Source organism: Canis aureus, chromosome 27 (genome assembly GCF_053574225.1).
Source record: "Canis aureus isolate CA01 chromosome 27, VMU_Caureus_v.1.0, whole genome shotgun sequence".
In the NCBI taxonomy this organism is placed as follows: domain Eukaryota; kingdom Metazoa; phylum Chordata; class Mammalia; order Carnivora; family Canidae; genus Canis; species Canis aureus.
The window spans coordinates 45,753,329-45,775,142 of record NC_135637.1 but is presented as its reverse complement, the minus strand read 5'-3'; the positions used below and the strand labels follow the sequence as shown (position 1 = coordinate 45,775,142).

Genomic DNA, 21,814 nt, shown 5'->3' with positions numbered 1-21,814 from the left:
AAACCCAAAAGTCTCCACCCCAAGATTGCTAGAACTCATACAGCAATTCGGTAGCATGGCAGGATACAAAATCAATGCCCAGAAATCAGTGGCATTTCTATACACTAACAATGAGACTGAAGAAAGAGAAATTAAGGAGTCAATCCCATTTACAATTGCACCCAAAAGCATAAGATACCTAGGAATAAACCTAACCAAAGATGTAAAGGATCTATACCCTCAAAACTATAGAGCACTTCTGAAAGAAATTGAGGAAGACACAAAGAGATGGAAAAACATTCCATGCTCATGGATTGGCAGAATTAATATTGTGAAAATGTCAATGTTACCCAGGGCAATATACACGTTTAATGCAATCCCTATCAAAATACCATGGACTTTCTTCAGAGAGTTAGAACAAATTATTTTAAGATTTGTGTGGAATCAGAAAAGACCCCGAATAGCCAGGGGAATTTTAAAAAAGAAAACCATATCTGGGGGCATCACAATGCCGGATTTCAGGTTGTACTACAAAGCTGTGGTCATCTAGACAGTGTGATACTGGCACAGAAACAGACACATAGATCAATGGAACAGAATAGAGAACCCAGAAGTGGACCCTGAACTTTATGGGCAACTAATATTCGATACAGGAGGAAAGACTATCCATTGGAAGAAAGACAGTCTCTTCAATAAATGGTGCTGGGAAAATTGGACATCCACATGCAGAAGAATGAAACTAGACCACTCTCTTGCACCATACACAAAGATAAACTCAAAATGGATGAAAGATCTAAATGTGAGACAAGATTCCATCAAAATCCTAGAGGAGAACACAGGCAACACCCTTTTTGAACTCGGCCATAGTAACTTCTTGCAAGATACATCCACGAAGGCAAAAGAAACAAAAGCAAAAATGAACTATTGGGACTTCATCAAGATAAGAAGCTTTTGCACAGCAAAGGATACAGTCAACAAAACTCAAAGACAACCTACAGAATGGGAGAAAATATTTGCAAATGACATATCAGATAAAGGGCTAGTTTCCAAGATCTATAAAGAACTTATTAAACTCAACAGCACAGAAACAAACAATCCAATCATGAAATGGGCAAAAGACATGAAGAGAAATCTCACAGAGGAAGACATAGACATGGCCAACATGCACATGAGAAAATGCTCTGCATCACTTGCCATCAGGGAAATACAAATCAAAACCACAATGAGATACCACCTCACACCAGTGAGAATGGGGCAAATTAACAAGGCAGGAAACAACAAATGTTGGAGAGGATGCGGAGAAAAGGGAACCCTCATACACTGTTGGTGGGAATGTGAACTGGTGCAGCCACTCTGGAAGGCTGTGTGGAGGTTCCTCAAACAGTTAAAAATAGACCTGCCCTACGACCCAGCAATTGCACTGCTGGGGATTTATCCCAAAGATACAAATGCAATGAAACGCCGGGACACCTGCACCCCGATGTTTATAGCAGCAATGGCCACGATAGCCAAACTGTGGAAGGAGCCTCGGTGTCCAACGAAAGATGAATGGATAAAGAAGATGTGGTTTATGTATACAATGGAATATTACTCAGCTATTAGAAATGACAAATACCCACCATTTGCTTCAACGTGGATGGAACTGGAGGGTATTATGCTGAGTGAAGTAAGTCAGTCGGAGAAGGACAAACATTATATGTTCTCATTCATTTGGGGAATATAAATAATAGTGAAAGGGAATATAAGGGAAGGGAGAAGAAATGTGTGGGAAATATCAGAAAGGGAGACAGAACGTAAAGACTGCTAACTCTGGGAAACGAGCTAGGGGTGGTAGAAGGGGAGGAGGGCGGGGGGTGGGAGTGAATGGGTGACGGGCACTGGGGGTTATTCTGTATGTTAGTAAATTGAACACCAATAAAAAATAAATTAAAAAAAAAAGAAAATCCCCTACAGATCCAGGCTTTAAAGTTAATTTGTATAGAGTTTTGCAAAGAATTCCCATAATTATTTTGTGTTCGTCTGTCATTAATGCCCCTTCCTTGTTCACATGTCTCTTCATTCATTCCTCTTTCAGCTTTCCTGTAACTTATTCTCTTCTCCATTTTGTCACGTTGACATTAGTTCACCGGGTCGGTCGCTGACCTTGCTGGGTGACTCAGAGCCTGGGATCTGCTCCTTTCCTCACCCCTGGTCAGAGGACTGATGATAAAGAGTTTTCCCCATCCCCAACCAGCCAATCTTTTCTCTCTTGCCTATAAGAGCTCCCCAGGGATATCATAACACCAAATGGGTGACTTTCTAAACAAAAGGGAGTCTGTTGTGGTACTTACATTGCTCATATTAAAAGCATTGGCTCCAGCGAGATTAATTTCTGGAGTATCTGGCATGAGGTGGACTGAAGTTTTATCCTTGTCCCAAAATTCTCTGTGCTTTGGCTGTGGAAGAAAACACAATAACAACATTACTTTGCAATTTGTAATTCTTCTAGTTCAGTGCACTACTTTCAACTTTTCTGATCTTAAATTTTTTCATATTAAGGAAAAACATCTAAAAGTTTTCCACGTTACTCAAATTTAATATGAAATTAATATTAATATATTTTTGTTTAAAACTTATAAACAACAATAAAACAATCCTACTAACATTACATATTAAAACCTAAAATCATCAATGGTATAATTTTACAAATAGATTACTGGGTTAATTATCAGTCACTTACAAGCATGACTTAATTTTAACATAGATGGGGAAAAGTGACTTTCAATACTAATATTCTCAGCATTCAACTTAGCAAGGACAACTTTTGGTGTGTCAACAATACGTGTCTACCTGAGGCTCTCTATAGGTGTCCGATAGACACTGTCTAGTAGGATCTTCTGAGCATTTTTGACTCTCAACTCTTCAGGAGACCCTGCAAGTCAGCCTTATAGATGGCCTGGGAAAGAAAACAAAGTTAGATAGAAGCGTTTTTTTTCTTTAATTATGATAAGAAAGCAGTTTCATGGTATATTTTACCTCCCACAAACTAATTAAAATTGAGCATTGGCCCGACAAACACAATTCATCATGTGTAGAGCAGGATGCATTAGAGCCCAGCAACGTTCTAGTCTGCTTTTTCTGTGGCGGGGCACCTATGCACTCATAAAGAAGAATGATGCAGAAGGAGCTCTCTCTCTATGGGATGCATGGAAGGTTTTCAATAATATTTAAGTAACCTCATACTAGCTCGGGTGGACTTTTAAAGCAATAATAACAGGCTTTCCAGTAAGTTTTCTATACAGCAGGCAGAAAGATCTTTATAAAATTCACAATTCAAATCTGACACCACAACATTCCTCTCATCACATGGCTTCCCATTGGCCTTAGGAAAAAGATCAAATTCTTTACATGGACTAGAAGGTGAGGATAATCTAGCACCATCTTATATGCTTCCCTTTGACCTACGGATTCTGTCCACACTGGTTTTTTGGTTTGTGATTCGTACACAGCCCTCTCCTTTTGCATATATTGGTCATTCTGTAGGAATCCCTGTGTCTTCCTCACAGAACCAGCTCCTGTCCTCCCTTGCAATCCCTATTAATGTAGTATTTCCTTAGATAATCTTTCCCCACCTCACTTTTTCATAGCACCATTGATCATTATTTCTCATCCATCAGATTTTTTATTGATATTCTCTAGTTAATATCTGTTTATTTGCTAGCAATGTAAATTCCCTAAAGTCTGAAACTTTGTCTTGGTTCTTCCTCTTCCTTCACCATTGGATCTTCAGTGCTTAGCACAATACCCGGCACATGGTGTATTTTAAAGGGATAATTAAGAATCCAATCCTATTGTGGTAAACAGTAACAAGGTTGTTCAAAAAATTGAGTATAGAAATACTGTATGCTCCAGTAATTCCACTACTGGGTATTTACCCAAAGAAAATGAAAACTCTAATTCAAAAATATACATGCAACCTAAATGTTTACTGTAGCATTATTGACAATAGCCAAGGTATGGAAGCAATCAAGAGATGGATGGATAACGAAGATATGGTTTATGTATACACACACGCGCACGCATGCATGAAATATTACTCAGGATACAAAAAAGGATGAGATCTTGCCATTTGTGACAACACAGATGGACCTAGAGGATATTCTGTTAAGTGAAATAAGTCAAACTGAGAAAGACAAATACCACATGATTTCACTTATATTTGGAATCTAAACAACAAAAACAAATGAATAAAAACAAGCAAACAAAAAAAAAGAAGAAACAGATCAATAGATATAGAAAAACACTGACAATTATAAAGAGGGAAGGGGTAGGGGGTTGGGCAAAGTGGGTGAAAGGGAGTGGGGCATACAGGCTTCCAGTTATGGAATGAATAAGTCATTGCGAAGAAAGGTACAGCATGGGGAATATAGTCAACGGAGTTGAAATAGGATTGTATGGTCACAGATAGTAGCTACTCTTCTGGTTGAATCACTATGCTTTACTCGTGAAACTAATGTGCCATTAGGTGTAAACTGTAATTTTAAAACAAAGAATTCAATCCCTGGTTCCACAATTTCGATCACAGTTGGCTTTTCATTTTCCCTAGATATCTCTTCCTTTTGAATTAGGATTTACATTTTCTTGGTCATTTGTTTCTTTTTTTCACTTTCCTGTAATATTTTTTAAATAATAAATTTATTTTTTATTGGTGTTCAATTTGCCAACATACAGAATAACACCCAGTGCTCATCCCGTCAAGTGCCCACCTCAGTGCCCGTCACCCATTTACCCCCAGCCCCTGCCCTCATCCCCTTCCACCACCCCTAGTTCATTTCCTAAAGTTAGTAGTCTTCGTGTTCTGTCTCCCATTCTGATATTTCCTACCCATTTCTTCTCCCTTCCCTTCTATTCCCTTTCACTCTAATTTATATTCCCCAAATGAATGAGACCACATAATGTTTGTCCTTCTCTGATTGACTTATTTCACTCAGCATAATACCCTCCAGTGCCATCCAATTGAAGCAAATGGTGGGTACTTGTCATTTCTAATGCCTAAGTAATATTCCATTGTATACATAAACCACATCTTCTTTATCCATTCATCTTTCGATGGACACTGAGGCTCCTTCCACAGTTTGACTATGGTGGACATCGATGCTAGAAACATCAGGGTGTGGGTGTCCTGGCGTTTCATTGCACCTGTATCTTTGGGGTCAATCCCCAGCAGTGCAACTGCTGGGTCGTAGGGCAGATCTATTTTTCACTCTTTGAGGAGCCTCCACACAGTTTTCCAGAGTGGCTGCACCAGTTCACATTCCCACCAACAGTGAAGGAGCGTTCCCCTTTTTCCATATCATCTCCCACATTCATTGTTTCCTGCCTTGTTAATTTTCCCCTTACTCACGAGTGGGAGGTGGTATCTTATTATGGTTTCTATTTGTATTTCCCTGATGGCAAGTTATGTGGAGCATTTTCTCATGTACTGGTTGGCCATGTCTGTGTCTTCCTCTGTGAGATTTCTGTTCCTGTGTTTTGCCCATTTCATGATTGGATTGTTTGTTTCTTTGCTGTTGAGTTTAAGAAGTTCTTTATAGATCTTGGAAACTAGCCCTTTATCTGATACGTCATTTGCAAATATCTTCTCCCATTCTGTAGGTCGTCTTTGAGTTTTGTGGACTGTATCCTTTGCTGTGCAAAAGCTTCTTATCTTGATGAAGTCCCAATAGTTCATTTTTGCTTTTGTTTCTTTTGCCTTCGTGGATGTATCTTGCAAGAAGTTACTGTAGCCGAGTTCAAAAAGGGTGTTGCTTCTGTTCTTCTCTAGGATTTGGATGGAATCTTGTCTCACATTTAGATCTTTCATCCGTTTTGAGTTTATCTTTGTGTATGGTGCAAGAGAGTGGTCTAGTTTCATTCTTCTGCATGTGGATGTCCAATTTTCCCAGCACCATTTATTGAAGAGACTGTCTTTCTTCCAATGGATAGTCTTTCCTCCTTTGTCGAATATTAGTTGACCATAAAGACATTAAAGGCATTCAAATTGGCAAAGAAGAAGTCATACTCTCCCTCTTTGCTGATGACATGATTTCATGCCGATGACATGATAAAAAAATGATATTTTAGTAACTAGTTAATAGCATACAAATAACAAGCTAGAAAGATATATGAGGAGTGAATTGTGGAGTAAAATTTCTATCTTAGTGAAGAACATTTTATATTTTAGCGTGTAAAGTATGATGGATATCCAAAATTCAAAAGAAGGGATTCTCAAAAAGGATTACATACAGATTTTGAAGTTTCCCTTTCTCATTCTTTAGAAACTTGATTCATATGCATTCCTTTGTATACTAATGTTATTCAGGTTAATGCAGAGTTTACATTTCTCTAAAAACTGGCCTAAATCTACCACTTGGCAACTCATGTCAAGGATGGGTATGGGTACACTTTTCTATAACAAATGTATTCATTAGGAGAAAGCATTCCTTGAAGCTCTGGGAACCAAGTTTAAATAATTAAAAGAACCCGTGATTTCCAGTAGAATGGGCAAAAAATATGAATAAATCTAAAAATATTTCAGGTAAACTAATGAAACACCACAGTGTGGAGACTACTACATTAAGGGAAACTAGTGAGTTTGGAGCATGCTGCTAACCTTTGAAATTAATTTTAAGGAAGTATCCCTGTCATTCTTCAATTGAGAGGCCATGGCAATTTTCATGTTTAGGAAACACACAGCACACGTTCAAGAATCTACGAAAAATTCTGGTAGCACCACCAAGAGTAAAAAATAAAACTTTCTAAATAAGCCTAGCTGTAAGGTAGACATTCAGTAAACTTGGTAAAATGCTAAAGGGAAGTGCTTATTAGGGAGAGTTGCGTTTTCCCAAGGCCTAGGAGGAATGACCAGGCAAAGCTGTGGAAGGCTTTCTCCCCAGAGAACAGCTCACGACTCAGGCACCTCGGCTGGTCCTCTCTGCACAAGCAACAACTTACATCACTCTGCAGGTAGTGGGCTTTCCCGGCTTGGATCACATTGTTCTGGTCAGGAAAGCAAGACCAGTCAGTGGTGCAGATACTGGCGATAATCCACATCACTTGCTAAGGCCTGGGCTTCTTTGGCAGCTTTGATGGACACCATGTCCACTGGGATGGAGATCTTGGCCTTGTGGTTATTGTAGGCCTTTTTGTACAGCCTGCCATTCTGCATTTTTTTTTAATTTTTTATTTATTTATGATAGTCACACAGAGAGAGAGAGAGAGGCAGAGACACAGGCAGAGGGAGGAGCAGGCTCCATGCACCGGGAGCCTGATGTGGGATTCGATCCCAGGTCTCCAGGATCGCGCCCTGGGCCAAAGACAGGCGCCAAACCGCTGCGCCACCCAGGGATCCCCCATTCTGCATTTTTAACACAGTTGCTGCCCAAGCCAGCTTAGGGTCTTCCTTGGTATTGCGACATCCAATATAATGGCCTTTCTGTTTCTCGTAAGCGGTTTTCCATAGATACTGGTATACGTGAACAAAAAAGAAGAGTCATGTTTCTCAATTCACTTTTTCTAAACAGTCTGCTCCAAGTATGTCCACCTCCCTTACATTAGCCTTTTTTGGGCACTGTTTTTCATGAAGTCCATACTCTAAGATTTAGGATTCCTAACCCATTGGTTTGTCTTCTATGTCTACATGCATGAACACATTATGAGCATTTCTAAGGCAAGAAGTGTTCTTCTGGATTATCCCCAATACAGGCTTATCTAGTGTTTCCCAACCTTGAGTCACTGTCTACTACCTTCACCTTCTGCCACAATCAAGTAGCACCGTACTTCACACTTTAAATTTAATAAACAAAAAAATCTAGTCAATAAACTAAAGTATAAACTTTGAAATAGTTGTATTCTAAAATTTATAATCTCATTTAAATGGAAAAATATATTTCTAGCACATATTAACATATAACTTTTAAAAAAGGCTTGTCCATCCACTGGACAAGAACATCCTGTATGTTTAAAATTCTCACAGGAGAAACTTTATGTATGCTGCACTTCAAGAAACAACAGAACTTTTTGTATTCATTGAATTTTTATAAGTGCTTGTAAATTACATGATTTTGAGACGACAGTGAAAAGAAAATAAAAACCTGCGCTTAAACATAAGAACAACAGAACCAAGCCCGATGCAGAAGGGGCACCGAACTGTTGTACAAGTTATTCTTGGTTTTGCGATTTCAAAGCAAGACACTAATCACGATGATCTCCTTTCTACTTAAGTGTATTAATGGGGAATTAAGCTAAAGATCAGAAAAATATTCACTCCCATATGACATCTATTAGCGTTGGTTAAGGCTGGGAAAAAAGGAGCTCTCACATCACTGGCGATCTCCCTGGAAGCCCTGGCGTGCTGAATTGGGATGGCATCTTCCCGCAGGTCATAACCCTTCATCTTGACATCTTCTCAAGCTTGGTTACAATGTTTCTGCAAATGGAGATTGCAATGCCACAGTTAATCTGAAGAGGGAGCCACTGAGTCAGCCTTACTGATGTGTAAGAAAACCTGTTAATAAGTCACATGGAAAATTAGTCTCCCGTTAAGACTTATAAAAGAGGCTGGTTTCATACTGAAATTAAGTTCTAGTAGGTTTTTTAAATGAAATTTAGTAAAGTTCATTCTTTTCAAGAAAGAAATTAGGAGACAGTAAATCAAGTAAAAAATGAGAAAAATAGATAGCGTTTGGCTTTAAAAGGAAAACTCAGTGATGGGCCACTGAAAAGAGAACCAAGTAACACTATACTTGCATATATGTATGTTTTTCTGTGGTGTTTTTGGTGAAAGCAGTGCATGTTTCCTTCCAACAAAGATAAGGACACACATCTCTATTTATAAACACAACGTGCATATGCATATGCGTGCCCGTGTACGTGGGTGCTCACACGTGGCACTTCTCATTAGTTTAAATACTAGAAATCAAAGGAATGGTAGGGAAATGCCTTTTGCTAAATTTCCTCTGGAACATATCAACTTAAGTTTCAGTTAGGCAGAAAATATTGTGTAACGCAAGTGAGCGTGTAGCTCCTTACATCACTGATCTGTACGGCATTGATCTTGGACTGCAGCATCCCTGGGGTGTCCGCTGGCACATTCACATTCGCCTTCTCTCTCTCCCAGGCATCACGACACAATGGCTGCTAAAAACGAAAAACGAGAGATGGTTGATAAGTAAATAGGCCAATTACCGCACGAATAAAATTATAGGGACAGTTAACGGTTCTCTTTGGATGTTCTCAGATATGAATGATATAAATCTAGATCACATTTTGTTTTCATTGTGTGAATTTTCTGGGGTTTTTTTTTTTTTGGTTGTTGTTGTTGTTGTTAAGTACTCTCCACAGCCAGCATGGAGCCCAACATGGGGCTTGAACTCACGACCTTAAGATCAAGACCCGAGCTGAGATCAAAAATCGAATGCTCAACTGACTGAACCACCCAGGCACCCCTTCATTTCTGTTTTTATTTAAAAGGTGCCAATAATGACTCCAACAAGAAGAATACATTGATGTGTGATAGAATATAACTGGAAAATGAATCCGAAATACAGTAGTAAAATGATCCTTTTTCATCAAGTCACATGTAATCATCTGGCAGGAAAACCTACATTGCAGGTAACTATGATAATCCACATCACTAATCAAATCCTGGCTTTCTTAGCCCAAATAACTATCATGGTATCGAATATTGAGGCCATCCCTGGACTTTTCAATTTCCCTCATGATTGAAAAGCAATAAAAGGTGGCAGTTCTGTGATCATGGTATTACCTGGGAGACTTGCATTACAAGCAAGACCTCAAAATGTATTCAAGAATGGGTATCCGAGTCTGCAGGATATAAAGATGCCGACCGCATCTATGTCAAAGTGTCATCTAGGTAACTGAACTGTAGATACCATTAACTTATTGACTACGAAAGTGTATCTGGATACATGAATGTTCAAGGTTCTAATCCTGGTAGTAGCAACTTAAATGTCACACAATTCTTATGGAGACTTCTTCAACACGTCCGAACACATCATCAACCCCACTCACCTCACTGATCTGTATAGCACCGATCTTTGCCTGGATGACTTCAGGGGTATCAACAATGCTGGTGAATTTGAAGTCCTCCGGCTTTATACAACCTCTCATTCAAGAGGTTCTTGAATGGGCATTCTTCACTCTCATCACTTCCACAGAACCCTCTGGCCACCATCCTATACCCTTCAAACGTTCCAGGTCTGATCTGTACATGTTCCGTATGAAGGAAAGGACCACAGAGTTCAAAGGAGTCAAGTCTGCTCACTGTATCACCATGATGCCAGCAGGCCACACACTACCTCTATTTAAACTAGCTGGGTGGCCAGTCCCATGGAATGGAAGGATCAACAGTAAGTATTAATATTTGGTGTTACATCTCTGACACACATCTCTGGGAGAAGTTCACATAATCCTACAGGAATTGGAGCAGGGCTGACAAGTGACCCATGTGGAATGACAGCAATGGCACATTGTTTTGTTTTTATACAAGGTTGACCATCTGCGCTCACCACTTGAAATCTGCCTTTTTTGCACTACTGAGAATCACATCTGTAAGAACTTGAGAGAATAAGGTCTTCAGAGGCATATATAACGAGGAAAAATATATACTTCTACCTGTATACACCACTCTATCTATAAATGTATGTACCAGATAAACTTAAAATCCAACATTTCCTTACGTTTATATTTGTTTCTGAAATTTAGATATTTCATCATGCAACCGTAATGGGTTAAAAACAAAACAGTTGGAAGGAATAGGTATCATGATGACACTAAACGCGTGTCTTTCAATAGTAACTCTGAACGTGAATGGGCTTAATGACCCCATCAAAAGGCACAGGGTTTCAGACTGGATGAAAAATCAGGACCCATCTATTTTCTGTCTACAAGAGACCCATTTTAGACAGAAGGACACCTACAGCCTGAAAATAAAAGGTTGGAGAACCATTTACCATTCGAATGGTCCTCAAAAGAAAGCAGGGGTAGCCATCCTTATGTCAGATAAACTGAAATTTATCCTGAAGACTGTAGTGAGAGATGAAGAGGGACACTATATCATACTTAACGGATCTATCCAAGAAGAGGACTTAACAATCATCAACATATATGCCCCGAATGTGGGAGCTGCCAAGTATATCAATCAATTAATAAGCAAAGTTAAGACAAACTTAGATAATCATACACTTATACTTGGTGACTTCAGTATAGTGCTTTGTACACTCGATAGGTCTTCTAAAAACAACATCTTCAAAGAAACGAGAGCTTTAAATGATACACTGGACCAGATGGATTTCACAGATATCTACAGAACTTTATGTCCAAATGCAACTGAATACACATTCTTCTCAAGTGCACATGGAACTTTCTCCAGAATAGACCACATACTGGGTCACAAATCAGGTCTGAACCGATACCAAAAGATTGGGATCGTCCCCTGCGTATCTCAGACCATAATGCCTTGAAATTAGAACTAAATCACAACAAGAAGTTTGGAAGGATTTCAAACACGTGGAGGTTAAGGACCATCCTGCTACAAGATGAAAGGATCCACCAGGAAATTAAGGAAGAATTAAAAGAATTCATGGAAACTAATGAGAATGAAGATAAAACTATTCAAAATCATTGGGATATAGCAAAAGCAATCCTGAGGGCGAGACACATCGCAATACAAGTAGCCCAAAAACTGGAAAGAGCTCAAATACAAAAGTTAACCTTACACCTAAGGACCTAGAGAGAAAGAGCAAATAGATCCTACACCCAGCAGAAGACGAGAGTTAACAAAGATACGAACAGAACTCAAGGAAATCGAGACCAGAAGACCTGTGGAACAGATCAACAAAACCAGGAGTTGGTTCTTTGAAAGAATTAGTAAGATAGATAAACCATTAGCCAACCTTATAAAAAAGAAGAGAGAGAGGACTCAAATTAATAAAATCGTGAATGAGAAAAGAGAAATCACTACCAACACCAAGGAAATACAAACAATTTTAAAAACATATTATGAGCGCCATACGCCAATAAATTCGGCAATCTAGAAGAAATGGACGTGTTACTGGAAAGCCACAAACTACCAAAACTGGAAATGGAAGAAATAGGAAACCTGAACAGGCCAATAACCAGGGAGGAAATTGAAGCAGTCATCAAAAACCTCCCAAGACACAAAAGTCCAGGGCCAGATGGCTTCCCAGGGGAATTCTATCAAACGTTTAAAGAAGAAACCTTACCTATTATACTAAACCTGTTTGGAAAGATAGAAAGAGATGGAGTACTTCCAAACTCGTTCGTTCTATGAGGCCAGCATCACCTTAATTCCAAAACCAGACAAAGAACCCACCAAACAGGAGAGTTGTAGACCAATATCCCTGATGAACATGGATGAAAAAATTCTCAACAAGATACTAGCCAATAGGATCCAACAGTACATTAAGAAGATTATTCAGCGTGACCAAGTGGGGTTTATCCCCGGGATGCAAGGCCGGTTCGACGCTCATAACACAATCAATGTGATTCATCATATCAGCAAGAGAAAAAACAAGAACCATATGATCTTTTCAATAAACGTAGAGAAAGCATTTGACAAAATACAGCATCCATTCTGATCAAAACTCTTCAGAGTGTAGGGAGAGAGGGAACTTTCCTCGACATCTTAAAAGCCATCTATGAAAAGCCCACAGCACATATCATTATCAATGGGGAAGCACTGGGAGCCTTTCCCCTAAGATCAGGAACAAGACAGGGATGTCCACTCTCACCACTGCTACTCAACATAGTCCTAGAAGTCCTAGCCTCAGCAATCAGACAACAAAAAGACAGAAAAGGCATTCAAATTGGCAAAGAAGAAGTCAAACTCTCCCTCTTCGCCGATGACATGATACTCTACATAGAAAACCCAAAAGTCTCCACCCCAAGATTGCTAGAACTCATACAGCAATTTGGCAGTGTGGCAGGATACACAATCAATGCCCAGAAATCAGTGGTATTTCTAGACACTAACAATGAGACTGAAGAAAGAGAAATTAAGGAGTTAATCCCCTTTACAATTGCTCCCAAAAGCATAAGTTACCTAGGAATAAACCTAACCAAAGAGGTAAAGGATCTATACCCTAAAAACTACAGACCACTCCTGAAGGAAATTGAGAAAGACAAAGGAGATGGAAAATTATTCCATGCTCATGGATAGGAAGAATTAATATTGTGAAAATGTCAATGTTACCCAGGGCCATTACCACGTTTCATGCAATCCCTATCAAAATACCATGGACTTTCTTCAGAGAGTTGGAACAAATTATTTTAAGATTTGTGTGGAATCAGAAGAGACCCCGAATACCTAGGGGAATTAAAAAAAAAAAAAGAAAGCCAGGGCTGGGGCATCACAATGCCAGATTTCAGGTTGTACTACAAAGCTGTGGTCATCAAGACAGTGTGGTCCTGGCACAAAAACAGACACAGATCAATGGAACAGTATAGGGAATCCAGAAGTGGACCCTCAACTTTATGGTCAACTAATATTCGACAAAGGAGGAAAGACTATCCACTGGAAGTAAGACGGTCTCTTCAATAAATGGTGCTGGGAAAATTGGACATCCACATGCAGAAGAATGAAACTAGACCACTCTCTTGCACCATACACAAAGATAAACTCAAAACGGATGAAAGATCTAAATGTGAGACAAGATTCCATCACAATCCTACAGAACATGGGCAACACCCTTTTTTAACTCGACCACAGCGACTTCTTGCAAGATACATCCACGAAGGCAAGAGAAACAAAAGCAAAAGTGAACTATTGGGACTTCATCAAGGTAAGAAGCTTTTGCACAGCAAAGGATACAGTCCACAAAACTAAAAGACAACCTACAGAATGGGAGAAGATATTTGCAAATGACGTATCAGATAAAGGGCTAGTTTCCAAGATCTATAAAGAACTTCTTAAACTCAACAGCAAAGAAACAAACAATCCAATCATGAAATGGGCAAAACACAGGAACAGAAATCTCACAGAGGAAGACACAGACATGGCCAACCAGTACATGAGAAAATGCTCCACATAACTTGCCATCAGGGAAATACAAATCAAAACCACAATGAGATACCACCTCACATCAGTGAGAAAGGGGAAAATTGACAAGACAGGAAATCACGAATGTGGGAGAGTATATGGAGAAAGGGAACAATCCTGCACTATTGGTTCGAATGAGAACTGGTGCAGCCACTCTGGAAAACTGGGTGGAGGTTCCTCAAAGAGTTAAAAACATATCTGCCCTATGACCCAGCAATTGCACTGCTGGGGATTTACCCCAAAGATACAGATGCAGTGAAATTCCAGGAACCCTGCACCCCGATGATTATAGCAGCAATGTCCACAATACCAAACTGTGGAAGGAGCCTCGGTGTCCATCAATAGATGAATGGATAAAGATGTGGTTTATGTATACAATGGAATATTTCTCAGCCATTAGAAACGGAAGTACCCAACATTTGCTTCGACGTGGATGGAACTGGATGGTGTTATGCTGAGTGAAGTAAGTCAGTCGGAGAAGGAGAAACATTATATGGTCTCATTCATTTGGGGAATATAAAAAATAGTGAAAGGGAATAAAGGGGAAAGGAGAAAAAAAGTGGGAAATATCAGAAAGGGAGACAGAACATGAAAGACTCCTCACTCTGGGAAATGTGAACTAGGGGTTGTCGAAGAGGAGGATGGCGGGGGGTGGGTATGACTGGGTGACTGATGGGCACTGAGGTGGGCACTTGACGGGATGAGCACTGGGTGTTCCTCTGTATGTTGACAAATTGAACACCAATAAAAAATAAAATTATTATTAAACAAAAGGAAAAAAACAATTGGGACTGAAATTTTCTACCTAATTACACAGAGTAAGAGAGATTTTCTTTGTCTTAAGAAAAAAGAATTGCCCCATAAGGAATCCTCCATAAAACAATGTTCCAAATGATTCTTTTACCATGAAATATACAGATTATGTAAGGTTCTATTAAAATCACCACTTAAATTATATCCCTAGGTAGTACACCGTGACACTATTCACAGAGACACACGTCTCCCCCAAGAGTCTGGTGACAAATACATGCACATCACTCTGCAGTTCGTAGGCCTTCTTAGCCTGCCAGATCACATCATTCTGTCCTGTCAAACATGTCCGCTGGTGCAGATAATTACAATGATCAATATCACTAACCAGGACCTAGCACTTCTTAGCCTGAACAAGTGACATCATGTCCAATGGTGTATTGGGAATTCTTTCAGACTTCTCATAAGCTTTCTTGTATTTTCTGTCACTCTGGATCTTGGCAGTGTGTATAGACCATACCAATTTGGGGTCATCTTGTAGGGTGCGGAAACCCACGTGGTGGCCCAGTTGCTTATGCTAACCTTCTTTGTACTTGTACTAAAGTGGTGAAAAATCAGATAAACAGATATATGAAAATAATGTAGTACGGTCTTTTGAACAAATGTTTTCCGAATATTGGCAGTCATTTTATATTTCAGTTCACTCTGAGCAAAATAGAGCTATTTTAGGTAGTTTGATAGAGAACGGGAATAAATCAGGAGGGCAATAGGATGGTGAATAAGAGTCATTACAAAAAATTATAGCTGACATTTACTGAGCAATGACTATATATGCCAGACACTATTATGAGTGCTTCATATGTATCAGGCTGATCTGTGTGAAACTGCTGTGTTTTTTAGCAAAAAATAGTTGAGTAGTAGCAACTACAATCCCATTTAATCTTCCCAACATCTCTGTGAAGTGCATACTATTATTATTACATTTTTCAGATGTGGAAAATAAGACACAGTGGGTGTAATCATGGGTCTCCAAAGGCCGCCTGAATGGTGGAACATTAATAAATTATCTGGTCCCCCAAGAGGACTAACAATACCTCAGTAGGAAAAAGTTATTTGTGTGGTTTGGGAGACAGGTAAAAATGGCGCATATTTCACAGGAATGGAAAGCAAGGTGATTGGTTTGAATCAGATGACAACAAAAGCCCTGGAACAAGAGTTTCCATCTTGTTCAGACTTGTCCTAAAAGTGTCTTAGGACTAGACTAAGGTAATATCTTTTCTATATTTGGATAACATAGAAAAGTTTGGACAAAAGGGAGGGAGAGACACCTGGGAATAAGGCAGATCCTATAGACTGGCTACTGTATTTAGAGACAAAAATGAGAAATAAGAGGGAAGAAACAGGTGGATACACAAGATAAAAAATAGAGAAGAGCCCAGATAAAGGGAACAGGATTGCTTAAAGATTTGGAGCTGAGGGTGGGAGGTAGGGAGCTTGGTAGGATAATTATTTTGACTAAGTTTTTAAATTACTATTAAATGAACTTCAAAAGGTTGCTGAGAGCATTATACATAAGCCTCCAGTATAAAATCTTATGTATAGAATGTGATTTCGGTCTTGTCTGATATGAAACTTTCAACTGTGATCTAGATTTATGGAGAATGTCATAAATATTTGGGGGATAAAATGACACTGGTCAATAATCAAATAGATTGTTTCCTGAATTTTTCCCAAGAATTCTGCATAGATTCTTCATGTTTTTTTTTTCACTTCTACTTGGAAACAACCAAGAAGTTATACATATACCTCATCTATGCTAACCTTAATGTGCTTCATTCAGTTTTAATGTTTTTATTGTTTTGAAGATGTATCTGACAGGGAGAGAGAATGAGAGAGAGCATGAACACAGGCAGGAGGAGCAGCAGGCAGAGGGAGAGGGAGAAGCAGGCTCCTCATTGAGCACAAAACCTGACATGGGGCTTGATCCCAAGACCCTGAGATCATGACCTGAGCTGAAGGGAGATGCTTAACTGACTGAGCCACCCAGGTGTCCCCATTCTAATGTTTTTAAATAGAGAAAGTCTTTAGTTAGTGCAAAACAAAATAAAATTGTTTACATAGATTTTTTAACCCCCCTCGTCGATTGTTAAAAACACTACTGTGTTCGTTACAAGAAAAGCTAAACCACAAGGAAATAGAGGCCATACCTCACTGGAAATATCTCTGGAGTCTTTGGCTTGCTTGATTTCAATGGCATCTGCTTTGAAGTCATAGCCTTTCTGCTTGGTCTCATTCCAGTCTTTTTGGTAAAATTTCTGTTGAGGGAAAACTCAGGTTTGTTTACAAACATTGAAAATAAGTGAATACTCCAAGTACTCAAAATATGAATATGACAAAATGTGAATGAAGACAGGATAAGGAAAAACAGGGATTTCTGAGTTCCTCTGGTTGTTGGCTATTTCCTTAATGGAGTGCAGGATACTTCTGACTAAGATTTTAAAGCTAAACATCTAGACCTAGTAAATGTTTGAATGCTTGTCTTCATCACAATATGGTACACATCTGAAAATACCGCAACACGCAAAACATGGAAACTAAGAATCAACTGTGAAGCTAGAAAAGCTTCATCAAGGTCTCATGTAAGGTCCGGTAAGATATTTTTTTTCCTAATGTTGCCTTTTGACTTTTCAGAGGTCCCTGCTCAAGGGACATGACATAGATATGTTATCGTTTAGATATGATCTTAATAATTTAAAATCTTTTAACTTTCTGATGTGGAAAATAAGACACAAAGCTAATGGCTTTGTAATATCAAACAAGAATGCTCTGGATCAATCAAAAATTTATAAAGATAAAGGAGACTGTCACCTCATACTCCCTCAAGTAAGAGAAATTCAACTAGGTATTTCAATATTCTCTATTAATATATGATGAAACTGAGCTGTGAACATTGGATATCGAACAATGCTTTCAAGATTGAAAGGAAGACACCGATAGAATACAGATATCCCAACTCTTTGTAGTCCTGGGACCCAGCCATGTATTTAAACTAACATTTAAAAGGGAGAATTTCATTCATACTGCATTAGGAATAGAAAGCTAAAGAAAAAATGTTTAGCACCAAAAGCTGTACACATTTCTAAGATAGGTAATTTGTCCATTTCATTATACCACACTCCCAAAGCTGACATATATTATCCTATGAAGGTATTTTCAATTCGTATTTATGCCTCTTACATTGCTGATTTGCAGGGCATTTATAGGGGCCTGCAGCATGCCTGGCATGTCAGAAGGAATGGTGATGTTGGTTTTATCTTTATTCCATGCATCTTGATATAGTTTCTGTGGAGAGAAGGGAAATGTTATTTGAGTAGTGGATATAGACAATAAATTGGGCTTTCATTGTGATTTCACTGAAAACCCCACAACTTTGAATTTCATCCATGACAGTCCCCCTAGGCTATTCCTGGGGAGAGACATTTCGGCTGGGGAAAGACATCTTCATTGAGTGACAATAAATGGACGCCATATCTTTCCTTACAGAGGATGATTCTTACAGAAATCTGGTTCCTGCAGAAGGAAATGCCCTGAATATTAAATAGCCTCCACATGCAGCTCTCCATGAATCATGCTACAATCACAAAACCTCCCTGGTTCATTTAAGATGACTCACCACATAGATTAACATGCATGAGAATGTGAGTTTTAGTTAAAAAAAGAAAAAAACTTTCCTGAATTCAGAAAGAGTAGAGAATACTATTTATCATTCTACATGTCACCAATGAAATGGGTCTGCCAAGAGTGACCATGCCCTCTTGCTGGGAATCAAGGTGGTTTATATACTTAGTGGAATATGGTTTTACCTTTGGCCTGTGAGTTAATAAAGACACTGTCAGTGACTGTAACAGGAGAACACAAAGCCAGCAAAAACCCTGATCATCTACCATGCTTTTTGGTAAAGGTGCATTTCTCAAATATCTTCCTGTATTGTGAAGCCTACTAAGACAGGAAGAGAATCACCCCTGAAGTGCCAACATTCCTGGGCCTGTCACACTCACATCGCTCTGAATTTGATTCACATTCCTGGTGTGCTTGCTTGAGACTCATGGCATCGGGTAGGTACATGTAATGGTGTACGGGCTGTTTGTAGTTGATATCGCTGACAACATCCCGGGACAACTTCGCAGCTGTAATGCTAAGCATGTCCCCAGGGGTATGGTAGCTCATTTTGACGTTCTCATAGTTCCTCTTGTGTTCATGATCCGACTACAGTTTTGCCACATTCATGTAATGGACCAGCGTGGGATCATCCTGAAGGCTTCTAAAACCCACATGCTTTCCCTCTGACTTCTCATAAGCTTCCTTGTATTTATACTGCGAAGGTAAAATTTGGTTAGCAAAGTCCTCGGCGTTGATAACATTAGGTATAGCAAGAATAGCCACACACAAAGGCACTTTGACACTGTGACTTTCTGGAAGACTACAAGAAATCCAAACCATACCTGCCCACTCCTATGTGCCCCAGAATATTCAGAGTGAAAACAGTTATTTCCAACACTGCTGGGATAGAAATAGGTAGGTATCATGATAAATTCAGGACCAGTTTTTTTCTTTGCTATAAATCCTACAAATGCTTTTGTATGTCGGACTTCACTTAAACAACCCATCTGAATGTTCATCCTTAATGCAACAAGACATTCCAAACATAAGGCCAGTACCTCTTGGTTTCCTAGGGATGTGAATTTTCCCAATCCAATATGGCACCACCACCACAGAATGTTATCATACATCACAGGACGTTAGAAATTGGTATGAAAACCTTCCATTTACTGCTCCCATTGACTGAGTGATACGTATGCAACTGACGCAGAAGAAAATCCAAAGAACTCTGTGAGTTCACACACAGTTTTTCTTGGGAGTAGGGGGTGGAAAACTTTACTATGTTGTCTCAGGCTGCTGGAGTAAGGTTAGAACAAACCCCTCTTCTTTCTAGGGGGCATCAATTTAGATACTGCATAAGCAGGTAGCCAGGCCTTTCCCCCCCCCATTTCTCGGCAGCCACTTTCCAAGCCCCCTGCTGAAGCAGCTGCCGATGAGTTCAGGAACAGGAAGGGCAGGAATGGCTGGGAGCTTCCCCTGGCAGTAAAAACCTCAGCACAATGCTCCACAGCCCAAGCTCTCTCACTGCTGGACCCAGCAATGGTGTATAGATAGAGTTGTACGGTAGGTAACAGGTCAAAACCTCAATTTTTATAGAAGAGAACTCAAATCCACTTAAATTCTGCAGAAACTCTGCTCGTGCCATTTATGCACTGATTTATAAACAAGAGCTTAGCATGCACTGATTTATAAACAAGAGCTCAGCAGACAAAAGGGTCACCGAGACATTTCTAGGTATGTTAGAAAGAGCCCTGCACAAGGCCTTAAAGAATGATAAACTCACATTTAGACTTTCATTTTGTCCTTAACCGAGAAATGTACTTCCTCGTGGTGTGCACATCTTTGAGGGACGCATTTTCAGGGACCTCTAAGGAAAGCTGTAGAATTCTTCCATCCTGAGCTCCCCTGTGGACTGCACACATGGGCATCTTATTTCTTCTCCTTTCCCAAACTGTAACTGTAGCCCTCAGAATAGTAGGTGACAGTGAAGTCTACGGGGCATGTGTGCTGTTTGACATTTTTGATCTGCAATGATAAGAAGTGGAAGTGTATACTTTTCCTATTGCAGATGAAATGGCATTGATTTACATACATGAAAATTAAATTCAAGAAAAATGGACCACACCTTTACCCATTTGGTTTACAAAATCCTTACATTTTATACATCATCTTTTCAATCTTCTTAATACAATTATTATGCAGGCAGTCATTTGAATTTAATGTGTTACTGTCAGGGAGGGTGTTCTCACTGAAAATTAATGTAGGCTGTCAAGGAAATGTGTCACTAGGGGTAATCTGGCCTACGAATCAGGGGAGAAAGTGGTTGTCAGATTTACGATAGCTCTACCAAGTGGGGTCAATGGAAAAGAATCACAGAATTTTGAAAAAATGACAGCTCCTCAAAACAGTATCTTGTGGAGAATTTCAACGTCATTAACTCGACATATTGTTTTCAATGTGGCAACATTTAGACAAGCACACATTTGATTAGTTTTTTAAAAGGCAATGCACCCACATTTCACCGAAAATGTTTACTCACATCACTGGCAATGTTTCTGGATGCTTTGGCTGCAGTGATGTGCAGCCTCACCTAGCGCATTGTTGCCCTTGGCTATTAAATCATGCCAGTCCCGTTTGTAGCAGACCTGAGGTATGAGGGAAAGAAGGAGGTCAGCATGCTGTACATGGATCAGCTGAAGTGAGTCCCCAATTGCTGGGACTGTTTCATTCGTTTCCAGATATAAGCTAAAGGAATCTTCTACAGTACATTTTATTTTGGGAAGTCACATTAGCAAAACATTACACCTTGTGTAGCATGACATTACAGGATGCTGCACCAATTATACACCCAAACCTGGTTTGAGTACAGAGCAAAGCAGGATACTGAGAAACTGGAGTGGATCTGGAAGAGAGGAATAAAGGTTCTTTCTGGAAACCTTGGCGTGTGAGGACCAACTAGAGAAAATGAAGTTGTCCACTCTTATGGAAGGAAGGTCAAGGGAAGACCTGGTGGTTAGCTTTAGAAATTTCAGGTCTGCTGTAATAAAAGGATTTCATTCATTCTTATTTTTCTGCAGGATAATAACTCTCTCCACTTGCAAAATGAGGAAAACCAACTCGAAGTTTGAGAGGAATAGATGTTGGGCTCCATGTAAGGGAGAATGTCACATCCTTTTGGAATTATCCTGCCCTGGAAGAGGCCGACTTAAGAGGCAGAGAGCCATCGTCATGAGATAGGCTCCATCCAGTGTGTGTGTGGGAAACCAACCTAAATAGTTATCAAGGCCCCATCCTACTCTGAGATTCTATTACTGTACCACCTTGTCT

At 39.5% G+C, this 21,814-nt stretch overlaps 1 protein-coding gene across 2 annotated transcripts; it reads right to left on the bottom strand.

Moving 5' to 3' along the window:
- Positions 1–1,931: 1,931 nt before the first annotated feature.
- On the bottom strand, positions 1,932–21,121 carry LOC144299383 (nebulin-like). Of its 2 annotated transcripts, XR_013366117.1 has the most exons (8): positions 21,027–21,121; positions 18,886–19,201; positions 18,065–18,169; positions 17,035–17,142; positions 9,028–9,135; positions 8,318–8,425; positions 2,809–2,914; positions 1,932–2,414 (listed from the first exon to the last, which is right to left on the bottom strand). XR_013366117.1 is itself a non-coding variant. In XM_077874944.1 (6 exons), exons 3-6 carry the CDS (start codon positions 18,110–18,112, stop codon positions 8,405–8,407), a joined length of 285 nt encoding a protein of 94 aa, XP_077731070.1. In that variant the 5' UTR covers positions 18,113–18,169; positions 18,886–19,201; positions 21,027–21,121; the 3' UTR covers positions 8,267–8,404. The 2 variants fall into 2 exon arrangements, 1 of the variants encoding a protein (XP_077731070.1); XM_077874944.1 differs by lacking the exons at positions 1,932–2,414; positions 2,809–2,914 and having other exon boundaries at positions 8,267–8,425.
- Positions 21,122–21,814: the final 693 nt, after the last annotated feature.